At 44.3% G+C, this 27606-nt stretch overlaps 1 protein-coding gene across 2 annotated transcripts in view; it reads left to right on the forward strand.

The window, feature by feature from the left end:
- LRP8 (LDL receptor related protein 8) overlaps window positions 1–27315 on the forward strand; it is a 195075-nt gene extending 167760 nt beyond the window's left edge. The window contains exons 5-19 of one of the 2 annotated variants that reach the window (XM_075155731.1): window positions 1793–2155; window positions 8099–8221; window positions 8567–8689; window positions 11632–11751; window positions 11881–12006; window positions 13909–14080; window positions 16895–17122; window positions 17704–17822; window positions 19323–19462; window positions 21912–22053; window positions 22535–22687; window positions 23351–23578; window positions 25626–25694; window positions 25920–26092; window positions 27129–27315. In XM_075155731.1, the coding sequence (XP_075011832.1) occupies window positions 1793–2155; window positions 8099–8221; window positions 8567–8689; window positions 11632–11751; window positions 11881–12006; window positions 13909–14080; window positions 16895–17122; window positions 17704–17822; window positions 19323–19462; window positions 21912–22053; window positions 22535–22687; window positions 23351–23578; window positions 25626–25694; window positions 25920–26092; window positions 27129–27167 (2318 nt within the window). In that variant the 3' untranslated portion in view covers window positions 27168–27315. The remainder of the gene's footprint in view (window positions 1–1792; window positions 2156–8098; window positions 8222–8566; window positions 8690–11631; window positions 11752–11880; window positions 12007–13908; window positions 14081–16894; window positions 17123–17703; window positions 17823–19322; window positions 19463–21911; window positions 22054–22534; window positions 22688–23350; window positions 23579–25625; window positions 25695–25919; window positions 26093–27128) is intronic. The other variant, XM_075155732.1, reaches the window with a different exon arrangement.
- Window positions 27316–27606: the final 291 nt, after the last annotated feature.

The following is a 27606-nucleotide window of genomic DNA, read 5'->3' on the forward strand; positions in this document are numbered from 1 at the left end:
GCCAGAAAAGCAATTTCTTCTCGGCCTTGATCTGTTACAGAATCTGTACATAGCCCTAGAAATATTCCTATTTCTTACTTTTTAAATAGATTGGTAAAAATTATAACTGTTACCTTAAATTTCCACTTGGCTGTTCCATATTATGCATCATCTGAAGAGAGTTAGGTTATACTGTGTACTGATCAGTAGGGTTAATTTCTAGTTATGGGATAAGGATAGAAAAGTATGCTCAATGAAGAAAAAGAGCAGAATTTGGGTAAAAAACGGAGCATTTTAATGGTCTCAATTCTGCCATGCAAAAGAGGGGTTTTTTTTAGACTGTGCTCGTATTTCAGGTCCTTATGAGAGGGATTGATCTCCTAATATTAGTTGTCTGATCTCAGTTCCCTCTGTTTGGAGAGGAGAAATTTTAGCCCCTCCAAGGGACAGTTCTTATCCTAAGGTAGGTGGCAGGAGTTGCATCTGGAGGGCATCTCTCTATATCCAAAATACTCTACTGAGTACAGAAGGAGCCTGAGCAACCCGCCTGCACCAGATGATACTTTGGTGTCTAACACTAGGTGCTTCTTTGGTGACCACGCTCTGTTGCATTTAATTATTGATGTCAAGTTGGGCACACAGCAGTGTGCAGCAGAGATTCTCATTAACATTTATCCCTGTTGGAGGGAGCTTGGGTCATAGCTAGTGCATGGTGGTATTGCACCAAGGAAGGCAAACCTTTTTTTCTTCTGAACTGTGTGGTTTATTATAGGGGCTCTACAGATAGGACAGTAAATAGTTCTGCTTCTGAAGACAAAAAGACTCCCAAGTGCAATGTAAAAAAAAAAAAGTTCCTTGTAATTTATTTATATATATTTATTGTACTTGTAATTTATCAAAGCCATAACTTTCCAATAGATGACTGAAACTGCAGAAGCAGAATTCTTTTTTAAGAAACTACCTAAAAGTACTTATGGAGAATTTCTTCCAGGGTTTTGGTTCCCCCACACCTTGATGAAATAAAGTGACACTGAACTGCACACTGTTGGAGTACCTGAAAGTTTAATTTGAGCAGGCTTCTCTGGTTCAGCTGTCCATTAGGCTTACAGAGTAGAGCACTGACTCCACTCAGCTTCCTATCTGACAAACACCTCATTTGTATGTCAATGTTGAGTTGTGATTTCCAGGGAAGGCACTCAGTGTGTTGTAAAGGGCCTTACTGGCAGATTGCAGCTAAATTGATGCTCGACTCACTAAATATTTACCCTACACATCCCACTTAATATGTCCAAAACCAGGCACACTGTGAAATCCTGAAACCTGATTCTGTGCTTGTGAAAGTCAGGAGGCTGGTAATGTCAGCACAGAGCAAAGCGAAGCGCTGTGTGAGTTCACCAGCGCGTGCCAGCACACCTCCATCCCACCCTGCAATCTCCCCGCTCTTTCCGTGCTGTCACCCCATACACCGGGGCTTGCCTGGCTGCTCTTGCCTCAACACCAACACTGCAGCTGGCCCCTCACTTTTCCTACCTACAGTTCTTGCAGCCCTGCTGCCCCTTCTTCTTCAGGGCTGCCCGTGGCCCATAGAGGATGCATCCTGTGGCACAGCTGGTGAGATGACCACTGCGTCATCACCTGCTCCTTGCCATGTAGTTTACCATTGGAGAAAAATGTTTTGGGTTAGGACAGCCAAGGTAATGCTTTTGTGCCCTTGCCCTCCCCGTCTCAGACATTCCTAATGTGCTAAAGCTGGCACAGTGGTGAGGGGTAGGTTGGAGACCTCACAGCTCACCTGTTTGTTTTTATTCCCAAGCCTGTTCTCCCAATGAGTTCCAGTGCAGTAACAAGTCGTGCATCTCCATCATCTTCGTGTGTGACGGTGACAATGACTGCGGGGATGGCAGTGATGAAAGAAAATGCTCCCCTCTGACCTGCAACCCCAATGAGTTCCAGTGCAACAACAGCATGTGCATCCCAGAGCTGTGGGTCTGCGATAACCAGCCGGACTGTGAGGATCAGTCGGATGAGTCCGTAGAGAAGTGTGGCTACGATGCCAAGGCCCTCAACACCTGCGCGGCTCATGAGTTCCAGTGTGGCAATGGTGAATGCATCCACCTGAACTGGAAGTGCGATGGGGACGAAGACTGCAAGGACAAGTCTGATGAGCAGGATTGCCGTGAGTGTCTGCAGGGACAGGGCAGGGCTGAGGGCTCTCCTTGTGGGGGAGAGGGGCCAGAAGGCTGCTGTGGGCTGTGTTTTAGGGCAAGTCTTTGATGTCAGGCACAGCAGCTCTGTGCCTGATAAGGAGTGTTTGTGTCCCAAATGGCGTGGCTGGGTTGGCCCAGCCCAACAGGGTCAGGTGTATTCCAGTCCCTTTTATGCTTTTTCCTTGAGGATTCAGAGAGGAGGTGCAAGAGCTGTTGAATGGTACCGTGCCTCAGAAGAGATCTGTTTCACTAGAAAGACAGGGAATGGAAAATAGGAAAAATGTTCAAAGCCTTCAGGCTGCATGGTGGGGTCATAGCCTGGAGGTTAGAAGCCACAATGCTAAAGGGAATATATGATCAGCAGAAAAAAAATAATTAATTTTCTGCCTCTGAAGTTAAGAGTATGCTGAACAAGGCAGTCAAGAGCAGCACCTCTGAAGAATCCAGTTTGAAATGCACTTTGAGCTTGGCACAGAGCTAATAAATAATGGATTTCTTTTCAGCTGGCTTTATGCATTTAACATGGTGTTGTTGGTGTGCGTGGTATTTTGAATGTTTCATCCGTTTTTAGCCACTAAACTGTTCCAAGCTGGTCACCTACCTGAGGAGGGGGAGAGAGAGAGAGCGAAGAAAATAAGAGCAAAATGTTTTGCTAAAATATTCATAATCACAAGACTGAAATAAAATAAAATATTTACATAGCTGTATATATTTAGCAGCTCTGACATTGGGCCACCTCTGGGGAGGAAGGCAGCAACCAGCTGCAGAAACCAGACATCTTTGCAAAGGTACCTAAGAAAATTTACCACTTTTGCCAGCACCATCTTTTCATACCCATGACAACACTGAGTCCAGGCTGGTGAGCTCAGAGCAGCTGTGTGGGAGAACCCTTCAAGGAGCGAGGGATCAGACTCTCTCCCAGGCAGAGAGGCAGATGAAAATTCAGTGGCTTCTTTAGCAAGAGGAGGAGGATGTGGTAAGTCCTGGACGCCACTGTTTACACCGCAGGAGAGCAGGGGGATGAGCCACAGGTAACCCAGGAGCTGCTGTGCCTTTAAAAGAGCCAAGGACTCTTTTAGAAGAGAGGTGAGAGCAGAGTAGGAGAAACCAAATATGTTTTGTTAGGAAGAGAGCAGCTTTGACTGCTGGGTGCAAGGATATCATTGCTGTCAACCCCCTTCAGAGTAGGGATGTATTAGGTAGGATGTCTTTTCCTTCACCTCCAAGAAGGGGATACAGGAGCTGACAGAGCTCTTGGGCAGCAGGTACCCAGGCAGTACTTCCAGGGTCTGAAGCGTCGCAGGGACAGTGGAGTCAGGAGACAAAGTTGGTTCCTGGCATCCATTTCAGTATGAAGTGACTGTAAGAAAGCCATGCAGGAGCATGTCCTGTGGAGATGTGCACTGCTAGCTGGGACAGCCTGTGTTGTTTGGTGTCTGTTTTCATTCTGAGACCTCCTGCAGACAATCCTGTATTTGTATCCCCTCCGAATCAGGAGGCAGTGGCTAGGCGCACATTACAAACACAGGTGAAGAACTGGTGTCTGGCTCAGGGGACTCCCAGCAGAACTCATCTCTGTCCCGCAGATTGCGTTCCCTGCAGTGACGGCAACCTGGCAGGATGGCTGAGTTTAGACAACTCAGGAGAGGGAAAGGTGAGCTCCCTTCTATTTCCAAGTAGTGAAAGAGGGGAGCAGCTTACAGATGGCACTTTCTGATGAAATGTCTCTAAAATTTCAATCCCTGCTGTTCAGCTTGAAAGGAAGTTTTTGTGTCTTTTACAGGCCCCATGTACTTTGTCACTCTGCTGGGTGAGAGGAGTGGGATTGTGCCCATGTACTTGCTGAGGAAGAGGGAGCACTCTGTTCCCCAGCTTCTTTCCTTGATTTGACAGACACCAGCAATATCCAGCTGAGCTCAAACTGCCGAAACGTGAGGCCTAAAAGGAGCATGGCTCTGACAGCATCCCTCAGCTACAGAGCAGCTTCACCAAGTAGCACCTCCAGATACGCCAAGGGCAGCCTCCCTGGGGCAGAGGACGCAGCTGGACACCACTGCAGCACAGCACAGTGCTGACAACCAGTGGAGGAAGGAGGAAATGTGGTAGAAGTGACTTGAGACAATTATATCTCTGACTAGCGGAGATTTAGCACCCGAGGTTTTTTTCCAGTAAGTTTCAGCACAGCACAACGTGCAGCTTATCAACTCAGGAGAAACGAGCGTGTGAGCTGCTTCCGCTGCTTTCAGTCCTGTGGGCCAGGAAACAGTGGGATTCAAAGCCCCATGTTTTAGCTACTGCGGTGCTCCTCTGTACGGAGTGCCTGGTTCTGCCCTTCACACCCGTGCAAACTAGGAGTCACCCCAGTGCCACAGAGGCACTGCCTCTGCTGCAGAACCTGCTGCTCTTTACACCACGGGGAGGGCTATCTCTAAGGTAGTAGCCAGGAGAGGACTCGCGGCACTGAGTGCTGGTGTAGCTGATGGGTTGACTAGGTCAGAGTCAAAACCAACGTTTCTTCCTCATCCTAAATGCAGCTGTTGCTTGGGTGCACGTGCCTGCAGTAAGAAAGTGACATTTGAGAGCTCTGGAAACTCAGCATCGCTGATCATCTGTTGGACTGAAGAGTTTAGGGATTGACCTTTATTATTCTTTTTCCTCTCCAGAAATTTTCTTTTTGAGATCAGTATCGCATAGCACGCAGGGAGTTACAGGTGTATGACACTGCTCCATCCCCTTAGCAACAGCGGTGGCACAAGTACCACTAGGTTTGACTTGATTAAAACTGCAGATACCAGCACTACGTCCTCTCTTGCAAATGGCAATCATATGGGGTTTGCATTGTATAAAATAGAGAGATGGGAGCTAATGCTTTAAAAAAAAATGTCATGAGGCCATCACCAGTCATTTGTTATAATCATTTTGGGGTGATAAATGAGTAGAGCAGAAATGAAGGGTGACAGTTGGTGAACAGGTTTTGGCAGTGAGACAGCAAATGAATAGGAGGGAATGAGTCATTTCAGGAAAGCTGTGTGAGAACATTGAGTGGTTGGGGTTTTTTCCCTAGCATATATATTCAAATATGTATATATATTTATAAAATGAACATTAGGTTAGATTTATTAGTCTCCAAATCTCGAATGGTTATATTTTAAAATGTCCTTTGCAGCTCACATTAGGGCATCCAGGACAGAGAATAAATAATGCTTACAACTGACAGCTAGAAAACAGATCCTTTGAGACCTGACCTCACACTTTTGTGCCTCTGTCTCCCCATCTATAAAATGGGATTGATGCATTTTGCAAATGCTGGGGTTTTCTTGAGATTAAGTTCATTTTGGGGGGGCGAAAACCCAGAAGACAGAAGAAACACAGGCTCAGACTTGGAATCTGGAATATATCTGCTGAATTTGAGCAATACAACTTTGTGCCTAGTATTTGCAAATGGGCAGTGTGTCTGTTTGAGTGCGCCTGTTCATTTAGCAGGGCTTTGGTAAATTGTTTCATATTTGATTTGCAGAGCAGAGGAGATGGCTATAAAACTGCTGAGATTTCACCGATTTAAACCCTTCAAAATAGCACAGCAATTTTCTGAACATCTTGTGCAAATAAACAGCAAGCTCTTCCCCCTTCTTGGGATATTGCTCTGCTTTGGGAATGGCCCTGATGGCAACCTGCTGTCAACTCTGCCAGTAGTGCTAAGATGGGTTTGTGTCCCAGCTTCAGGGCAACAAAGTTCCTGGCTCTCTCCCCTCAAACTTAATGCTCTTCAGCCCAAGTATAAATGTAGCATTCTCCCTCCTGCTGCTGAAAAACACACCAAAAAATAGAAATGCTGTATATGCATTTTAATATCTTTGTGATCAGTAAGAGTTGTTACTGTATCTGCTCTTTTTAGATGTCTCTTAAGAGGCTCAGGGGCCATTCCTCAAAGGTCTGAACTTCCACAGCTCTGCTGGAGTGAGAAGTGAGCCAGGAAACCAAGCCTGGTCTCCAAACTTCTGTCTTTTCTTCTTGAAGCAAAAGCTTTGTGCCATGATGTTGTACAGTCCCACATCTGTGTTTTGCAGTCCTTGTAGCCACCAAGCTAAGAGCTGTGCTGTCATTTTTCTCTCAGTCTTGTGGTGCTTGTGCAACATTGTCTTTGCAGTTCCTGCAAAATTCTCCTTCATTTTAATTTGTTTTAGGATTAGAAGCCTTTCTATTCTTAGCATCTAGCTATAACTGCTTTTTAGAAGAGCTTTGAAGATTACAGTTGAGGACAATTAGTAGCTTTTATAACAGCTACTTTCCAAATCTGTAGCTGTTGTCATGCACATTTACTTGATAAACTGGAGACCTGTTCCTGCTCCAGGAAAGACAAGACCCCCATTGGCTTTAATTACATGTTACACTTTTTGTGGGGGTTAATACTTACAGGCAGAAATGGAGGACCATCCTTTCCTGTCTCCACATATAGAAGTTGCTACAGAAAAGATGAAGTAAACTGTTTTTCATGTTGGGGGTGAAGACAAGAAATAACTGTGGCAAGGGAATTTTCAGCTAGACAGTAGGAAAAGCTTTGCAATGGCTAAGGTTTAGCTTGGAAGAGGTCAGGATTGCCTAGGGGGAAGGTGGTCTCTCCATCATCAGAGCTTCTCCAGGCAGGTGGTTGTACATGGCAGGAACCATTCAAGCAGAAGTGCCTCTGCCTCCCTGCAGGAGCTCTCAGTGCCACTTCCAGATCTGTGGTCTGTGATTCTCCCAAACCACAGCTTTGTTTCTTCCTCTCCTTCATTTTTCTCCATTTAGAGCAGCAGTTCCCACATGCTTAGTTTGGAGCTACTGTCCCAGATGTCCCACTCAGGTTTCCCATTTCTGTGCCTGGGTTTATTAGCTGAAATGTGGCAACACAGCTGGTCCCATAACTATGCTTATTGCTTCGGATTTTTTTCTCGCTTTGCAGCTTTTTATGAATATAGTGCATATGGCTTTCCTCTCCAAGGAGCAGTGCTATTTCCAAACTTTCCTCATGTGAATACTGTGTATTTCTAAAGGCAAGATTTCTCCCTTCCCCCACCAGCCCTGCAGTTGTGGCTTTTCCTGTCTCTTGTGCCTTTCGCCGGCTGTAGATGCACTAGAGCTAAGTCCAGTGAAGCAGTCATGAATCTGGATCCTGCATCCTGTGGGATGCAATTGCCAATAATGCTGAGCCTTTGTGCAACTAATACTTTATGGTATCGATGCTAGCTCGCTTCATGTCTGTGGCTCTTCCTGGGTTATCTGAAAGTAGTAATTTTTGTATTAGAACCAGTTTGTCAAATTGTCAAGGAAGGTCTGCCACGTAGCTCTCACTTCCCATATAGTAACATCAATGCTGACCTCCTCTAGCTATTCAGAGGCAGTGATTTTCTGTCATATGATACCAGGACACAATCAGCAAGATGGAAAGGCTAGAATGAAGAGCTCTCCAGGGTGCGCTGCCTTAATGGGATTTTAAGAAAACATCTGTAAGACGGTCCCTTCAGAAGTAAGCTGCATAACATGTCCCAGGAATGAAGAGCCTGTTTTCCCAGTGAACTACAGGGCTGCAACCCTTTGCTGGCTAGCGAGTGCCTGTACCCTTTGTCAGCGCAAGTGTCACCCGAGAAGCTTCACTGCCTGCACTGATTCTGTTTTGACTAGATCTGCTCATACGGGCTTTGATGCTCTTTTCCCGAGGACACAGAGGGTGATCTGGGATGGCAGAGGGGCACAGGAGGACAGTGGCTGAGGCAGCTGCTGCCTCTGTTGCTTTGGCGGAAGCAGCCGATGCTCTGTGACATTTGCTGACAGAGGGTGCAAAACTCCAGCAGTGTCAGAGGTACGTGGCTAAAAGGTACCACACAGAAGTTTCAAGTCCTGTGTGGCTAATGCTTGAATGTGTTGTTTTAAAGCTCTGGTGACCTGCCGGCCGGATGAATTCCAGTGTGGCGATGGGACCTGTATCCACGGAGCAAAGCAGTGTGACAAGGTGCACGACTGTCCTGACAACAGTGACGAGGCAGGCTGCGTCCAAGGTAGGTACAGAGAGCTCTGCACGCCTCGTGGTGTAAGCCTGCGAGAGCTGCGTGGCCATTGGAAAGGGGAGAGGCCTGTGCTGCTCCTCCGGGCCATGGCAGGCTGCTTCCTGTAGAGAGTTTTAAGCCATTCTGGCAGTGGGGTTGCTTGGGAGAGATGATTGTGCTGACCAGGCAGACTGCATGACTTGAAAAGTTCCTTGCATGATACTCAGGCTTAATGTTTGTTTGCTTAATCCCATCCCATTTCTGCTAATGACACCCTCTTGAAGCTTTATGTCAGGCTTTTTGTTGTCATGAGCCTCGTCTAACTTAGTTGCTTTCCTCTCTTGCCCGACATGACAGAGTCAGCATGTGAAAGTCCCAGCAAGTTTCAGTGTAAGAGTGGAGAGTGCATTGACGGAGGCAAAGTGTGCGATTCACATAGAGACTGCAGGGACTGGTCTGACGAGCCTCTGAAAGAATGTGGTACAGTACTTGCCTTCTACGTGTTGCTCCTGTTGTAACTGCTTCCCCTCTCCTCCATCTGGTGCTCACAGCTTTGAGTGTAACCACATGTAGCTGCTAATGCTATTTCTCACTCTGCTCCTCTTTCTTTGCCTTTATTCTCTCATCACCCTTCATATGAATATAATTAGTAGCCTAGTCTGATCATCTGTAAGTTTGAACTGTGCCCTTCTCAGCTCAGCTTTTGTTCTTGGAGGGATGTATGAACTGAACACGGAATTAGGAACCAGGAATTACCCCTCTCCCCAGATATTAGTGTCCTCCACAGCACAGACCAGTTTACTTAGCCTCATTGCCTAAGTTATCTTTGAATTGAAAGATGGTGATAACATCATAAAAATTTAGCATTGGGAACATGCTTTGAAGGTGAAGACACATAGAGTGGCAGCAATCGCTGAGAGATGACTTCAGCCATTTCTGGGTTTTACATGTTGTTGCTGCTTCCCTTAAAAATGACAGCAGGTTGCTCTCCGCAGTGTCCTGCCAGCTCTGGGCTAGCGAGAATGCGCAAGCCATGAGAGCTGGGTCTGCATCAGGGTCTGCATCAGGTCAGAGTCAGCAGAATGGAAAACCCAGGCCGGAGAGCTGTGCCGCTCTCCTTAGGGCAGCCCCTCTCTCACCTTTCCCACCAGGCATTGTGGGCACCAGCCCCAATCTGGAGCATTACTCAAACACATTTGTTTTTTTTCCCCAGTGCAGAAATGTCTCAGACAGACATCCCTTTCCATGACATCATGGAGCACCAGTAGCATGGAGCTCAGTGCCTGCCTCCTAAATAACTCACATTCGGGAAGAACTGTCAGTCTCTTCTCTGCATCAGACAAGAAGTGTGTGTGCATGCCTAGTGAGGATGCTCTTATCTTGTGCTTTCAGTATGCTCTTGCTTTCTTCCACACTAATCCACATCTCCCTGCCTTTCTGAGTGGGTGTTGCAACTTGTCTGTCTGTGGAGGTCTCCCAACAAAGCTGGCAGCCCCGTTTATCTTAGGAGATTGGGCAGTTGCACGGCACAGCTGGGTTTGGTGCTCAACCTTACGGTGGTGCCGTGGCTAACTTGGTGCAGTCCCAGGCTGGCAGTGAAGTGTCATTTGAGTTAGGAAGCTGATCAGAGAATAGCCCCCAAAGGAAACACGTTTCTTTAAGAGTGCAGAATGATGTGGATTGCTGTGAATGTAATGCCCACGCACAAGTAATCCATGCAGAAGGCAGGAGGTGCAGGACATGCTGCTCATCTTGGTGTGTCTGTCTAGCTGTGTGCTAGACACTGCAGTGCCCTCTGAGATTCCCCAAAAAAGCACAGCAGATGACAGAACATCACTTGTCTTATTGTAGGCAGGCAATGAATATACTGCTGAAGTTTGGGTAATGGGCAACAGCTGCCCAGCAGAAAGAGAACAGGCTAATGTCTCTGCTTGGCTCCTCCTCAGCTCCTATTGAGAAGTGCAGCAAGTGAACCAGCACTTAATTTACAGTCTCTAAATCCATTCCACAAAGCACCTCTGAAACCATGGGAATCATCTGAGTGAGGGTTTGCTTGTTAGTCGAAACAGCCTTTGTAGTATTTTGCAGAGAGCAGTTGTGCATGTTTATGACCCAATTTGCTAGAGGCCCATGCAAGTGTAGGAATAGGTGATATCCATTAATAAACATCATTGAACAGTGACAACACACAATGTGACTCTGTGGACACCTTGGAGCCTAGAGAACTTGCTCTATTAATAATGTATTGATATCTATATGTGTGTGTCTTTGATAGGAAGATGAAAGCATCCCAGAGCTGAGATGGGGTTCCTTCTGGCATGGTATTTTCCTAGTCTTACTGACTTAATTGGCTTGTGGTTGTTTTCATTTTCTTCCAAGAGCACTGGTTTAATGGCTCTGCTGTACTGCTCACCTGCAGTGTGCAAGGAAGCAAGAAGTAAAAGATAAATGAAAAATTTGCCTTTAAATTCATTATAGATTGAAGCAAATCAGTTTTGCTTGTTCTAGTAAGCCCACTATGCCTGAAATCCCACAGCTTCTGTTCAGTAGTCTTACTTAGGGAGAGGACTTTCTCTTCACCCTGTGTAGGTTAATTACAACACGAAATGTTATTTCTGACAGGAAACCAGCTTTCCTCAACCTGTCATTCAGTTCTAGTTACAAGGATCCATTTAGTCTGTTTTTCATTTTAGCACTTCAAAGCAGGATCAGAGAGGTGGCCTTGGATTAGACAGGGACCCAGGAGAGGATGGGGGCTGTTGCTTCATAAATTGCACACTTGGGCTGATGCAGGCTGCCAGCAGAGACTGTCGTGTGGGAGGTGTTTGTGGGAGGACTGCATCTCAGTGCTAATGGAGTATCTCTGACAGACTGTACTTTGGTGTTTTCTGGAATTTTCACATAGATCATTCCTTGGGGCTAGATGGGAAAACAGTGCAGTATTTCAAAATAGCTGGCCCCTGGGAGATGAGTCTTGCCCAGCATGAATTATTAAAGCTCAGAGAGACTGTTCAGAAAAGTCAACATGAACCAGTGCATGGGGAAGGAGGAGTCTCCTGGAGAGAGCCCTTAGGTCCCTTGGAAGTTTCTCACATGTGGCAGAACGTGCTCAAAGCAGCAGCTCTCTGATGGGATGAGATGCAGAGATTCACGTACGCTGTATCCCCAGGGCTTCCTGTTCATTGAGCCACTAGCTTTCAGTCCAAATGATCCTACAGTGTTGGTTTGGAATAATGAAGAGCAAGAAAGTGATATGGTGGTGGCTTCCTATCTGTGAAGTCACTCATATGCTCTATGGGGCCAGCTCCTGGCTACCAAAAGCTGATAGATGTGGGAAAACGTCTGAGGATGTCTCTTAATTTTATTCACTCTTACAACTAAAAGCCCTCCTTTGTCATAGATAATCTGTATATCCCTTCCAGGTATTAATGAATGCTCTATGAACAACGGTGGTTGCTCACACATATGCAAAGACTTGAAGATTGGTTATGAATGTGAATGCCCGCTCGGATACAAGCTTCTGGATAAAAAAACGTGTGGAGGTAATTTACATGCAAACAGCAGTCCCTTGTGTTTCACCATACAGAGACGTGATTATATTCACTTCAGCATTGCTCCATCACAGATGGTTTGATTTCAAGTTATTGATGGGTTTCAAACACTCCTTTCAGACATAGATGAATGTGAGAATCCAGACGCTTGTAGCCAGATCTGCATTAATTACAAGGGGGACTACAAATGCGAGTGCTACGAGGGATATGAGATGGACACCCTGTCCAAGAACTGCAAAGCTGTAGGTAAGACAACACCACAGGCACTTAAACTCTGCTTGCTCAACACCACAACTCCGATAAGAAAACATGCTTGCAAGGCTGAGGCTAGGGGAACAGAAACAAAAGGAAACTAGCAAAGCAAGCAAGCAAAGACATTTTATTTCGAGCAGCACAGAACTGCTGCGGTGATAGCAGATGCGTCTCTAGGCAAGAACTACTGATCATGCAGATCAGAATATTTTAACAGTGTACAGAACAAGATTACAGTCACTAGTTGGCTGTTCGAAGCTGAAACTAGAAAAGAAAGTCTCTTGACAGGTGTTATTAAAAACAGTGCAGCAAAAACATTTAGTGGTAGTAGTATTAAAAGGAAGAAAACATCCCAATTAAAGCATGGTAGGTTAGCCACCTCTCCACCTTCCCAGCCTCCTAACGCAAATACCAACATGAACACCAGCAGTTCGCTCGATCTTTTTGCAAAAATGAATGTTAATGTCAGAGGGATAGAAAGTTGAATTGTGCATTACTGAGCATTAGCCATGCTGGGGATTTCTTTAATGGAAATAGAGGGTCTCTTGGGGAAGGGTGAGTTACCTGCAATGCAAAATTGCTTCTCTAGTGTTATCTTGCACATCCATGTGGCCTCTTTCTTCCCAGGTTCTATATGGTATGCGCAGTGTCCTGCTGTCCTCATAAAGTCTGTTAGTCTCACACCTGCAGTGAGTTAGGACTGACCGAAATCCTGGGACACTGATCTGCTTGTTGCTTAGAAAATTCTGTTGTGCCCGCGAGTCTGTGCCAGGAGCCCTGCAGCATGACGTAATTCAGAGCTAGAACCTTGTCGCAGCTCTTCCCTTTCTGTATCATGTTCCTCAATCCCCTTTTGTCCTTCCCAGTGGAAAGACGCTTTTCACTAGGATCTTCTACTGGCCACTGTTAGAGACAAACCAGTCTAACCCACTAAAGCTCATTCTGAGCCTCCCACCCTGCCCCTACCTCAAACAGGGAAGTGCACAAAGAGCAAACTAAAACTTTAGCTATTTGACTCGCAGCTTATTTTAGTGACACTTAAGAACAGAGAGAATCACATGCTTTGCTACTTGCAGGGCAAGGATGTGCATCTCTTGGTCTGAGCCTAGAGACATAGGTGTCTGTCTCCTGCAGTAGGAAACTGGCCTCATGGGGCTCACTGTCAGTAACCGTGGAGGCTAAGGTGCTGGCTATGGTCTTCTAAGCAAAATAACTATTGGGTTTCTATATGTCCTGCTCTCCTGTCTTTTGGAAAACTCAGGTCACCTTTATGCTTTTTGAGAGGCTCTGGCCTGGGCTGGCCTGAGGTCACAACTGCAGCAGCAGTATCACCGGCACCTAGGCTGCAGGCTCTGGCCCCACAAAAAAGAGATGTGAACTGCCTGAGCCCAAGTGCTCAGGTGGACTGTGTGAGTTCTGCATATATGTGACAGTGTAAAATTCCTCTCTGGCAACCAGTCCTGGCTTTGCTGGATTCAATGTGGCTCTATCATGCCTCAAGTCTGACTGCCTCCCTTCCCTCCAGCCAGCCCCGAGGGCTATCTCTTCCTTGTCCTGGCCATGAGTCACCAAAATCTGGCCCATGTATTTTGTATCTAAAATGTGTAATTGACGGTGAGGACATTCCCCCACAGTTTTGCTTTTGGCTTAGCAGAATGGGCAGACCAAAAGCCACTGTGCATCTAATAACCACAGAGGTGCTGCAGTCCTCCATGTCCGCGTGTGATAGCTCTGCCTCTGGAAGCCATTTACACTTGCTTCTGGTGTGGTGTAAAGCTTCTTTACAAAGCAGAACTATCAGTGACCGATAGTTCTTCTGTTGTTTGAGAAATGAAAGCTGAATCCAGCCCTTCGGTCAGTTGCTAAAATGACAAATGCGCTTATTTTCTGTGGTAGGCAAGAGTCCGTACCTGATCTTCACCAATCGCCATGAGGTCCGTAAGATAGACTTGGTGAAAAGGGACTACTCTCGCATCATTCCCATGCTGAAGAATGTTGTGGCGCTGGACGTGGAGGTGTCAACAAACAGAATATATTGGTGTGATTTGTTCTACCGAAAAATCTACAGGTAAGCGGCAAGAGAGAATGTGTGTTTTGGTACCTTTCCAAAGCTGTGGTTCAATCGGTACCCCTTAAGGATAATATGCAGAGAACAATGCAGGTACAGTGAACCTGAGGACTTTTCTTCCCTTACTGGATTACCTATTGTGGCCCAGACTTTGTAAGCTTTTTTAGGAATTGAAAAAGAAATCAGGGGCTTATGCAGTTACCTGGTTTGATAATACAGGAAGGCTTTTTGTCAATAATAGATCCTGATGCTTTGTGCAATTACACGTAGACTCTTGTTTACTGAATCATAATATCGCTAAGCGATGCTGCGTGAGACTGCTGCTGGGCTGTGTGCTTGCTGTACGTGAAACCACAAAGGACTTAGCATCTGAAAGCACAAAGGAGGCAAATGGTGGAGCAAGGAGGTAGTAACACAGATACTAGGTGTCCACTGTAGTCTCTGGTAGACTAGATTTAAATTCACAGCACTTGACCACAGTATACATTCTGTAATTCTCATTCTCCCTCCTCCTTCAGCTGTTTGTATGTCATCCATCACAGTATCATGTACCAGGGCTTGTGAGTGTGCCTAGTCAAAAATGCATTCAATTTATGCGCTGAAAATCCCCCATGTATATTCTGATTTGCATAGCTATGGCACCCTATTAGAGCTTCTAAGTGATTTGTTCTGGATTTTAGCTAATGATCAGGCAAAGGTTGATTGGTTTCAGTGTGTGGGAGCCAAGCCAGGGTTTCTGCAGGCTGTGGTAGCTCCCATGCCATTGGCAGGGAAATTTGCCCAGGCTGTGCTGAGTATTAAGCACTCAAGTAGCTAGGCAGGTACCCTGAGTGGGCCTGTGGGGCTCTGAAAATGGGGAGATGGTTCACAAGAAAGCTGGCTGCTTTCACTGTGTCTGATTCTGTAGGCACAGGCACGGGTGGGTAAGGGCTTTGTATTCATACAGAGAATTATTCAAGACACACTGCTCCTCCTGCAGCTCTCTGACAGTGAATGCCCTGGGGCGCTGGGGGCCACTGAACAGTGTTCATACACTGAACGTGGCTATATCAAGCTTTTTTCTTTTTCCAAACAGCAAAATTTTTCTCTTCCTTACTCCTGCTTGCATTAGCTTTGTTGTAAGTCCCACCTTTTCTGCAGAGCAAGCTGTGCAATTATAACTCCTTAACAATTAATGTTGCTGTTTAAGATACTGCTACTATCACTAATACCAAACACTTCTAAACAAAAGGCCACCGTGTCCTTCCAGCAGAGAACAGGACTCCACCTGCCGGAGTCCTCTGGGGAAAAGCAGTCTATAGTTGAGAGGCTATTGCAAGGTGAAAACTATGGTACAGGAGGTAATTGCTGGCAAGAGATCCCATCTTTCTTAACGCTCACCTCACTTGGCTTTCCAGATCCTCTTCTATTGAAGTCATGTCCCCTTTGGGGTGTCAGAGGACCTTTTACAATTTTTAGTTACTGGGAGAATTGAAATGTCACCTGTGTTTCAGCCCTCCCATTCTGAAAGCTGCAGGAGCCTCTCTCGGCTTTCCCACCAGTGCAGCGAGTCACATTGCCAGTACAGCGCAGCAGTTCACCACGATGGTGGGCGGGAAGTATTGAACACGACTGCTTCACTGGAGAGGAATTAACTGACCTGGAGTTGTGTAGTTAGAACACGTGGTGCTCGTCAAACTAAAATAACAGAGTCTTGGGAACATTGTCAGATGCCCTGCAGAACCCCGATGATACCATTCATTTGGTGTTGGGTCAGAGAGAAACCAAAACCATTCCTTCTTGTGAAGATGCAGTAGTGTGCTGTTAATCCAGGGTGACTCTGCATAGCCATTCCAGCCTGGGCCGCAGACTATAAAACAGTGTCAAGAATTCCTGGTTTTAGACATTTGTTTCCAAGTCTTTAATCTGATACTTGAGAGCTCAGCTCCCGTACGACTTGCCCTCTCATTCCATGACCAAAGGCAGGATGGCCGCTGAACAGGAGATGTAAACCATCTTGCAGTTTCAAATTTTGGGGGGGGGCGGAACTTTCTGCTGTTTTGTAACTTTTTTAAGATGTACCGAGTTGTTCTCAGAGCCAGACTAAGCTCTTAGAAACACTGATGCAAATTCAGAATAACTCCATTTCAGTTCACTCGGTGCAATTGATATTGGTGCTGGGGCAACAGAGCAGAATCAGCCTGTATGCTTGTAGGAGCAACATTGAGTTATTTATGAAACATCCATGTGGAGTGTGCTGCCTTTCATTAGCGTTTTGGAAGATTTTGAGGCTGCCACTGATATTTAGTGAACATTTTCTTTGTATCTAATGAGATCACTTGCCAAATTAGTACAGCTCCAGGAATTCCTTTGATGAATCATAATTAGTTACACAGGTCCTAATTCTGCAATACATTTAAGCACTTTTATTTGCATGCTAAGTTCAACTCTGTTCAGCAGAGCACTGGAGATTATATTTCTAATGTCCATAAATCCCATGAATCGATGCTATTGAAGTTAACTTGTCTGAAGTTAAATGTTTTGCTGAATCGTGCAGTTGTAGCAGGAAGCAGGTAGAAAGATAAAATGGCAGTTCCCTATTCTGGAAATTCCTGCTGTCCAGATACAGAGAAATAAGAACAAGTTGTAGGAGAAAGCGGGCGGTTGCAGCCGTAAGGGTTTCTATGTCAATCATGCTGCCACATGTGCACTTTCTTTCTGTGGGGTTGCGGTGGTGCTACCTGGCATTCAGCTGTCTGAGGTCCAACCCCGTCCCCATGTGCACAGCCCTCTTTGTGCCGTATGTCGGTCCAGTGACAAATCCTGTCTTTGCAGTGCCTACATAGACAAAGCGAGTGACACAGCTGAGCAGGTGATTTTGATAGACAGCCAGCTGAACTCTCCTGAAGGACTGGCAATAGACTGGGTTCACAAGAATATCTACTGGACGGATTCCGGAAACAAGACCATCTCAGTGGCCACTGCAGATGGAAGCAGGAGGAGGACACTTTTCAACAGTGACCTCAGTGAGCCAAGAGCCATTGCTGTTGATCCCACACGGAGGTAGGTGTGAAGAGCACAAACACTCCTTTCGCCAACAGAGATGTTCCAGTCTTCTTTCTTCCTCTCTTACAAACTTGTGAGTGGTTCTCATCTCATCAAGACTTGAGATGCACTTTAAGATAGATAGATCCATTGAACTTAAACGGGACTGCTGAGATGGTTCAACTAACTCTTTACAAGGCCACTGCTGTTAAAGGTAAGTCCTGAAAATAATGGTCAGGTCATGTGTTTGATGGGCCTGAGCTGGTCCACGCATATAGGTTGTGCTGGGAAATGAAGTAGTCTGTCTGACATGTGTATGGGCTACTTGGATAAGTGAAGTCCACATACCTAGCAGACACACCAGGAGATAGTTTGCATGGGGTTACTAAGGTGGGATTTTGCATTCTGATGGAAGTTTTGTGGTAGAGTACCCTGTGGGACAGTATGTGGCTCCACTAGGTGCATATCAGAATTAACTGAAGTGGCTGAGGGTCTCTGCAATAATAAGGAGAGAACAGGGCACCTCTTACTCCAATTAGTAGTGCAGATTTCTTACACTAGAGTCCAATTTACTGTATGCTTGCATCTGTCTCTTTCAGGTTCATGTACTGGTCTGACTGGGGAGACAAAGCTAAGATTGAGAAAGCTGGCCTGAATGGCGTGGGGCGGCAAGTGCTGGTGACTGACAACATTGAGTGGCCAAATGGCATCACACTTGGTAAGTGCCCAGGTTAGAGATACAGCAGCCACTGTGGCTGACATAAATTTATTTTTATTGTTAAATAGGAAAACAAAATTGTAAATGCGCAAAGGCACCTGCACAAAAAAGTCCTGGAAATACTCTGTAATTTACTGCTCACCAACACAAGTGATTTTATTGCAGTAGCAAGCACAGGCAGTAAGTCTTGCCACAATCAGAACCTCATACTGCAGGAGCTTTGAGTTGCTTTTAGGTGTGCCTTAAGGCAAAGGGAAATTTTGGGGGAGGATGCAGAGCTGCAACAACCCTTTGGAAGTCCCGGAAGCATCAGAGAGTCCTTGGTGCTAATGTCTCTGGGCCTGGACCTGTCTCGGAAGCAGTGTCAAGACACTTCATTGGACTGATTAATGCGTGGTACATCAAGGAAAGAGACACAGCCTGCAGAGCCCATTCCCCGTCGACATGCCTGCCCAGCCGCTCTGGGTGGGCGTAGTGAGATGGAACCCATCTTGGCTCATGTCCTGCATCCTGCTGGCCCGCAGAGGGCTGTGGCCTTTCTCGCTGCCACACCAAGTTGCAGGAGTGGAAGAGAGGTTTCCTGCCCTCATGGGGCAGCCCGGGACACTCTCCTCTGGAGTTACAGCTCTATGTGTTTAACACCATGCAGATGCAAGGTTCTCTGCTTGGTTTTATATTTGAAAATTCTGACCATGACAAGGATGTAGAAGAAAATGCTGCTACCATTGCATAGTCTTGAAATGCTACTGCTGGGAACAAATAATGTTATCTTTTAGTAATTAAGAAATTAATTAATGACTTGTTTAATTACAGAACTTGTTTTGTGTTGGCACTCATCCACTTGCATTCTGTTTAGTGAATCTCATCCAAAATGAGTGAATTTGCTCCAGGAAGACAAATTCAGGGCTCAGCACTCTAAATAACATTGGATCCTTCCCTCACACTCTTACCTGCACCCTCCCCAAAACCTGGCTGGTTGTGGTAGGAGTGTCCCCACCACCAGCATTCCCCCAGCCTGCAGCAGCAGAAGGGTTTCTGGACCCAGGATTCTTCCTCACTGAAAACATGTAAATCGCACAGCTCCCTCAAGGAGGTGTTTCATTTCAATCACAGTTGTTGTTCTCCAGCAAGGGCCAAGGACTGAATAGCCTTGAGAGGGACGAAGCTCCTCGCTCAGGCACTGATGGAGCAACTCTGGGAAACCCAAACTGCTGCTGGCCTGCTCCTCCTGGTAACAAAAGAACCTCATTGTACAAAGCTGTCAGTCAGGCATTCCACACACACACACCAGAATGTTCCTCCTTTTTAATCTTTTTTATAGGATCTTATCCCAACATATCTGGGCACTGATTCAAAATCAGAACTAGTGTTAAAAAAAAAAAAAAAGGGCCCAATAATAAAGAGATTAGTCATGCTGCCAGCAGGAAAAACATGCTGGGCAAGAGAAAAAGAGTTGCAGGAGCTGTGTGTAATTTTGCTTCATTGTGTTTCACTTCTCAGATTTGCTGAATCAGCGTCTCTACTGGGTAGATTCCAAATTGCATTCACTGTCCTGCATTGATTTCAATGGCAGCAACAGAAAAGTTCTGATCTCTTCTGTTGACGATCTGAGCCATCCTTTCGGCTTAGCAGTGTTTGAGGTAAGAGTCGAAAACGGATGCAGAACAGACTGGAGACTGCAAGAGGTCTCAAAGCTCTTCTTGATTAAAAGCTCTGCCTTTTGCATAGCACAGAAAGCTCAGTGAGGGCGTTTGCTGCTATAGAAACCGATTGACCTGGTACAGCTTCAGCAGGGAAAATTGTTTTCTAAAGCCCTTAATCAGGAGCCATGCGTTGTCTCACGCTTTTATCTAACGTACTACCAGTGCATCCGTGAGGGGCAGGTCGTGCCCAGCGTAACACCTCCCACAGAATTGGAAAATGGGTGATGGGTTTTCCTCGATTTGAATTGAGCCAGCTGTCCATACAAAGGCCAAACTCTTAGCAAGGGACGGGAGAAGCCACTTACTGTGGTCAGCAGGTGGGACAACCATTCACTGAGTGACACTGCAACATGTCTCTCGTCTTTTGAAAGTTGGACTTTCAGGGGAGCTGCACAGGCTCAGAGCAACCTCTCAGCCTGCAGTGGAGCACTCTGCTGCTCTCAGCAGCTTTGTTTCATACCATCTTTGCATACCTGTGTTGCATTTTCTGGTGCCAACAGAACCCTCAGGGGAGGACGGCCCCTTAAATTTTGTTGTGTTGGCTAGTTGTTTCTGTGTCCATCCCAGCATCTGCAGAAGTATCCTCAGAAACGTTTTCACCTGTCTCCGGAGTCTCAAGGCTTCAGCTGGGAGTATCTGTGCCAGCAAGGCACTTCCAGGGCTCCCCCTGCAGTCACTGTGCACCAGTGCATTGCTGAGGTTGGGGACTTGGCATTAAAAAGGTGCTTGTTCACCTAGTTCTGAAAGCGTCTTTCAGGCTGAACTGCTCCAGTTATGACACATAAACCCTGCCACACATCAGAGAAACTTCCCTCTCAAAAAAAATATAGCTGTGATCCTACAAAGATATGTCAATTTTCACAAAGGCGGTAGAATTCCAACTCCTACTTGACTATGTTCCATTGAAAACCCTACTAGTCTTGTAGATTCAGTACTGTTGTGCCATTCAGTGTCACACTGTAGCCTTACTAAGAGCAGTGCAGTAATTAATTAAATAGTACAGTTGAGATCCTCAAATGTCATCAAGGAAGAACTAAGACCTGCTGAGATCTGCAGAAATTACTACATAAATGGGCATCCACATTTCTGCCGTTAGTTTATACACAGCTACCCAGTGGCAGGACCCAGGGCTACTGGCTTCCTTCCAGTTATATCTCATGCTAAGTATGTGTTCGAAACTCTGCATTCCCCGTCCTATCTCAGGGTACTCCAGGGGTATGGAAGACATAATTCAAATCCCTGCTTTGCCTGGGTGGAAGCAGAGAGACAATCGAGCTCTTCCCTGGTAGAGGACTGCCAAGTATCACTAGCCTGGGGCAGTGAAGTCTTCTCTCTTGTAGCTAAGCTCCTTTCTGTCATTATTTAAATGGTTATGGCAACAAAAGCTTCAATTTTGGCACCTCAGTCTAGGTAAGCTGTAGCAGAGGAAGGTGTCTGGTTGGCTCCCTGTCAAAGTGTGTGTCACAGTCTCCTTTCTTTTCATTTCACTTAATTAAGTTGGCTTTTGACTCAGCAAACCCCTCTTCCTTAAAATCCATATTCCTCCCATGCAATGTGTGTGATATCTAGGCATCTAACTTTGGGCATAGGTTTCCCCAAGACATTGCTGCTCTTTAGTTTTATCCTCATCAGCAGTGTTTGGAAGGTTCTCTTGGGTTATTTAACCTCTGTACACTCTTCCTCATCTGAATGGCTGGTTAGAATAACAGACAACCCTTCTGCTTTTGGTAATTTGCCCTTGTTCTCCAACAATGTGGCTTTCCTTACTGAAATATGTGTGGTTTTAGCAGGCAGCAGCATACATAGCTGACCAAGCAACTAAATAGTTTCATAACTGCAATTCCTGTGTACCTTTTTGACCAGTTATTTTCTATCTTCAATCGTAGTATGCCATGCAAAAGATATTAATAAAAAAAGATAAATAGATACTCATCTTCCAGGTGTGCTGTAGGCACTGGCCTCTTCTCAGATACCTGCTTAATGCAGGTCTTATCTTTGGAAGGAAGAAAAAAATCAGCAAAGATAACAAAGTTTCTGGTATGGCCCTTTGGTTCTGCTCACGATCCACCCTGTCTTGAAAAAAAATGGTTCAGAAACAGAATGTATGCAACTCTTCCGTACTTAATCAAATTTCTGCTCCCTTGTCTCAGTCTCATAGCTACTCAGAATTACTAAGCACTTTATAAACACGTAGGATTGCTGTGCTTTTAAACATTCAAAATGACGGTGTCCAAAAAAAAGAAAAATGCTGCAGATAGAAGCAGCATGAACCGAAGGTGCCCCAAGGTAGGAACACAGTGTGTTGATTTGGTGACTACTGCAGTTTAATCCAGCTTGAGCTGGATTTGAGCAGGGCCAGGTCAGAAATCCTATGCATTTCCTGCAGGACAGAGTGTTCTGGACTGACCTGGAGAATGAAGCAATCTTCAGCGCAAACAGGCTGAATGGCTTGGACATCTCAGTTTTGGCAGAAAATCTCAATAATCCTCATGACATCGTGGTATTTCATGAATTAAAGCAGCCCAAAGGTAAGACATGACGTCGGAGTATTTCATGAATTAAAGCAGCCCAAAGGTAAGACATGACCTCGGAGTATCATGGCCCTAAATCACGTTTATTTAGTTAGTAAATTAAATACTACCTGACAGTTCTTGATAAGAGAGAAACACAGGTAATAATGTGAAATCAATGCCTAATGTTTGAAGTTCCTGCATAATTAATTCAGCAGCAGCATTTATTGAAAAGTCTGCAATTTGTTAATAGCTGTTTAATGATAACAGTGAGTTACGTTCATCACTCTGATGCTTGCCATTCATTATATATTTGGGCAGTTTTTGTAGTAGTCTGTAAGGTTTCACTCTACTCCAAACTGTAAAGATGATTACGCAGCCTGATTAATTGAGGTAGGGAGTGGAAGAGAGTCTTCTTAGAGGACCTGGTATTTCTTTGCCAAGAACAAGAAATAAATAATTAGAAAAATAACTTCTCTTTTCTCCCATCCTTGAACAGCTCCAGATTCCTGTGAGCTCAGCCCCCAGCCAAATGGAGGCTGCGAGTATTTGTGTCTTCCTGCACCTCAGATCTCTCCCCATTCTCCCAAGTATACATGTGCCTGTCCTGACAATATGTGGCTGGGTCCTGACATGAAAAAATGCTACAAAGGTAAATACAATCACATCGCTGTTTCGCTATTCCAACAAAATCATACTTAGAGTGAATGTATTTCCTGATGGTGGAACGCAAACATTAGCTTTTGAATTCCACATGCTTGCTGCCTTCTGAACCCAGCATTGTGGTGTCCTTTATTGAAAACTTGCTTATTTTTGAAAGCATAACCAGAAAAAGATACAGCAGGAGAGGAAAAAAGACATAAGGCCCAGCACTAAGTGTGAATGGTCAATAAATCATTAAAATTTGCTACATTACTGCCCTATAGATTCTGGATCTGGAGAGGCCACAGTCATTGCTGATAACATCCTGAAGAGATGCGTGGTTTCAGTGTAGTTTTCTCTAACACACAAATAGTTCCTGGTACAAATTCAGTATCTTCTGAGGTACTGAAAAAAACCCTAAGTTTTTGAACTTCTTGCCTCCCGTCCAGAGTGCTTTACTACTATTAATAAATAAAGCTTGACTTCAGGTAATAATTTCTGTAGCTTTAGGCAGAGAACTATCAATAGTCTGACTACCTGGTAAATAGAATTGGAATTTGATTTCTGCTTCTAATCAGTAAACGTAACAATCCTCCTCAGATTTTCATCACCATTTGTGATTTGCTTTGTGTACTTACTTTTACCAAATCTCATGTTTGCTCTTGCTTTTCAGATCTTCCAACTACTTCAACTGTACTGGTTTCTACAACCACAGCATCCCATACTGCCAGTACCATGACTGTCGCAACTGTAATTGGCAGTGCCAATAACACCACTGAAGTCGTCCCCAAAGCTGTATCAGAAGCTACGATTACCACCCCAAGTTTTCATTTACCTTCCACCACATCCATCCTTATAGATTCTGAGATGACCACTGGAAACAGCAATTTATCACAGCACTGTAAGTCAATGAGATTCCTCTTTTCTTTTTCTATATATACCATATCACAAAAACTCATGCACTGGTGGGACACCTGACCTACCACCTGAGTTATAAACAGGTCAGATGCAGGCACATCCTGTTGCATAGCGGGAGAAATCAGGTACTCTTTCTGCAGACACCTCTGTTATGATGGCTGATGTGACTCTAGTCACTCGGGGTGTTAAGGAACTTATGTCAGGTTCTCATCCAACACACGTAAAGCTGACTGTAGAGATGAGGCCCTCATACTGGTCCTCGCCTTGTGCCTAATACTAGTTCATACCAGCTTCAGCGCTGTTTGTCGTGCTGCATACTGTAACAGGGATGATTCTACAGGTACTTCACCTATTTTAATTGTTGAATTATTAATGTGATCCAGCACAAGTTGTGGGTGAAAAATGCCTCCTGTCCAGCTTTAGCCCTGCTGGACGTTTGGAATTACTACAGCCCAAGACAAGCTGCATCTGTTTTTGTGGCTGTGCTTTTCATGTTAATGTGACCTGATCCATGACAAACTTTTGAAGTTTTTCATTACAATATTAGAAAAGTATCCCAATGGAGAGCGCTAATAGGCTGTCCTAAAGTTCACCGTAAACAATGAGTGCGTAATGAAACACCAGCCTACCTTCTCAGTGCTAACAGGTCATCCCTCTAGATCGTGCTGCCAAGGCGAAGCAGAAAAGCTGAACTGCTTTTCCAAAAAAAAAAAAAAAAAAAAATTCTAGTCCAGAGAGAAGACTTTACTTTTCAGGACTGTCATTCAAGACCTCAAACAGATCTAGACTGCTCTAAAAAGAGAAGAATGCTTTTTCTCCTTAAACGTTTCACTGAGCAGAATAGGCAGTTTCCGTTGCATCTGGAAAGCAAAAATAAACCATCTCTGTTTGACTAGGGTGCCTTTTTGTAGTAACAGTGATGCAGTGCACTCTGTACTGCATGTGGGAAGGCAGAATCCAGTTTTTAAAATTCGTTCTTGCAAGTTCTTTTTGTGCAAATTTCTTTCAAATGCAGTAATTAACTTTTTAATAAGCCATGGAAGCAAGGTGCTTTAATTGTCCACATTTGAAATAGTCTGGCCTATTATTAAGTAAATAACTAAGAATGTAACAGAACAACCTGCCAAGTATTTAAAAGGATAAATTGCCTTTTAAGTTCCATGAATTGGTGTATGAAAAGAGAAAATACAGTTAGTTCCTCCTCTCTCAATTCCTGGTATTTTAGCAAAAAGACATTTTCTGTGCTAATCCCCTATTATAAGAGCTCAGAGCAAACATTTTTAAGTATATAACTTGAAAGGTATTTTGATTTTTTTTTTTGGTAATTATTTTTCCCTATAATTATTTTTTTCTCTTGTAAGTGCAATATCGAGTTGGGGGGGTCGTTCTTGCATGCTGAGGCAGACTGCAGCAATGAGTGATATATGTGTTGACTAACACCTAGCTGTAAATAAATAAAAAAATAATTAAAAAGAAAAGCTGGGCAGATGGCTTTGAACTACATTCTTCTTCTGACAGCTCAATAAATCATTAATTGTGTCAGTACTAGAAAGTGTTCTACTGTGGATTTTTAAGAGCACTATTCAGCATCCCCTGATCCATGCATGGAATTTCCATTAAATTTCACGGTTTTTAAAACTGGCCTCCTTTTTTGTGCTTGAAAATTAGAGGCACAAGTACAGTCACTTACTATTTCTGGTTAGAGCTTCTCTATCTGATAACACGGTGCTGAGCACTTCCCTTAAGTGGCCACACTCCTGGTATGTAGTTTGCAATCCTGCGAGGGCAGCAGCACTTTATGGCCAGGCTGTTTATCGTTCCTAAGAAGAAACAGCTCAGCTTAGCCCAGATTTGTGTGTATATGCTTTTTATCTTCGTAATAATTTTATTACAAAACTTTTCATAAACTCCTTGATTACAAAAGTTTTCTGATGGGCAGAAAACATGGTTACTAACATAAAACATTCTTTAGATGTGGCTTTAAAACGAGCAGATGAGTGAAATGATCAGAACCACTTCTGTAATTACAGATGCAAATAATGACCAAGGCTTTGATTCCACTGTGACAGCAGCTGTTATTGGAATTGTCATTCCTGTCGGTAAGCTGATTTGATTTAATCTTTCTTTGAAGAAGATGATACCAAAATGCTAGTGGAAATACACTCTTCTGACTTTCAGGGTTGGGGTGGGAAAGAGTACAGGAACAGTTGAAATGGGGAAAAGTAGCCTGGCTTCGAGAAAATTGTACAAGGACAGATACCTACATGGGAACATCCCGGCAGATTCATGCCTGGCTAACAGCCCTTTCTCTCCCCTTTCCTCAGTGGTCATTGGCTTGCTGTGCATGGGGGGATACCTCATCTGGAGAAACTGGAAACGGAAGAATACTAAAAGCATGAATTTTGATAATCCAGTGTATAGGAAGACAACAGAAGAGGAAGATGAAGACGAAATCCACATTGGGCGGACTGCCCAAATTGGACATGTCTACCCAGCAGTAAGTATCTGAGGAAACTGCTGACGGAGAAGATTAATTTTGTTGAGAATTTAGATACAGAATTATCTTCAGCCGATTACAGTGTTGGTTATTTGGCATATAATGACAAAAACCAGAACTACTTTATTAATCATCGAATAGGCAAGAAGCCTAAAACTTCTAGGCAGCTCATGCAGTTGTCTTAGAATATAGTGGTCTATATAATAAGATACTCTGTTCAAATTAAAAATAATTGTTCTAATCGATATACGTAGTAAGCTAGCAAGTGTAAAGCTGTCTATCTCAAGAGCTGATTACTTATCCTCTACTGGATTCCATTATATCTGTGCTTAGACTGCTACCAAGTGTCTAAACTATCTTAAGGATAACTTGAGTTTCTCTACAAACCAGGGAAAATATTTTCTGTGTAATTTAACAGTGTAAAGAAGAGTCAGATTCCTCTAAATGAGGTTCTGCAAGAAGTTAAGGAAGTTTGCCTTGGCAAGATTAAGCTTTACAAAAAGCAAACGCTCATTTTGATAGCAAGTCCTGTGTACGCAGAAGAAAGAGAACCTGTTCTGCATGGCAGTTTGCCTGTAAAGGAGCCTCCTGCAAAGCAGCAGCCCTGGTGACATGAAGCATTGGCAGTTATAACTGCATTGTATTTCTAGAAGCAAGCTTAAACATCTGTAAGTAATGAGTGAAGGGAATATAGCTTCTATAGGGAGGCAGTCATGTAGGTAATGCCCTATATTATCTAAAGATCCTGCTAGAGATCACACTAGAAGAAGGTGTCGTCTCTTACAAGGAACCTTATCCATGTAATTCACAAGCGGATTAAACTTTCCAACACCTCTTCAGTAACACTGGAGTGAGCGACCCCATTTGGGGAGAAGAATCAGATCAAAAATAGATTTCTGTCACCATTACACTAAGGGCAACAATGAGATTTTTAACAGGAAATACAAGATAGCAACAGTATCAGAATTGGCTTCTAATGCATCAAAATTCACAAGTCACAAACTTTCTCCTCAAGTGTTTTTTTCTTCCTTCACAGCGTGTAGCATTAAGCTTAGAAGATGACGGGTTGCCATGAGGATGAAGTTGCTGCTCTAAACAACACACTCAACAAATTTGCTTTGGATCACAGAACCTGCTTCTTCTTTTTAATCGTTATTTATGTTGCAGAAGGGTAACCACAAAGTTATAATGAACTGCAAACATCCAAAGGATGTGAGAGTTTTGTATGTATAATCTTTTATACACATTTTAACTTGTTGCACTACCCATTTGTGATAGTGAATAAGCAACAGCTGAGCTACTAACTCAATGTACATAACCAGCCAGGCTGAAGGTTCAGTAGCTATTGCTTTATTTTAAGACTATATTTATAGATATTTTGTAAATATGTTGAATATGCTTTGTGGCTATCCATCAACATAAGTAAAACAAATTCTGTACAGGCAGTTTAGAAATATTTATTAACAAAATCTGGATTATAAGATCTGTTCTGTAAATATAGTAGAGGGGTGAGA

Source organism: Calonectris borealis, chromosome 8 (genome assembly GCF_964195595.1).
Source record: "Calonectris borealis chromosome 8, bCalBor7.hap1.2, whole genome shotgun sequence".
NCBI classification, from domain to species: domain Eukaryota; kingdom Metazoa; phylum Chordata; class Aves; order Procellariiformes; family Procellariidae; genus Calonectris; species Calonectris borealis.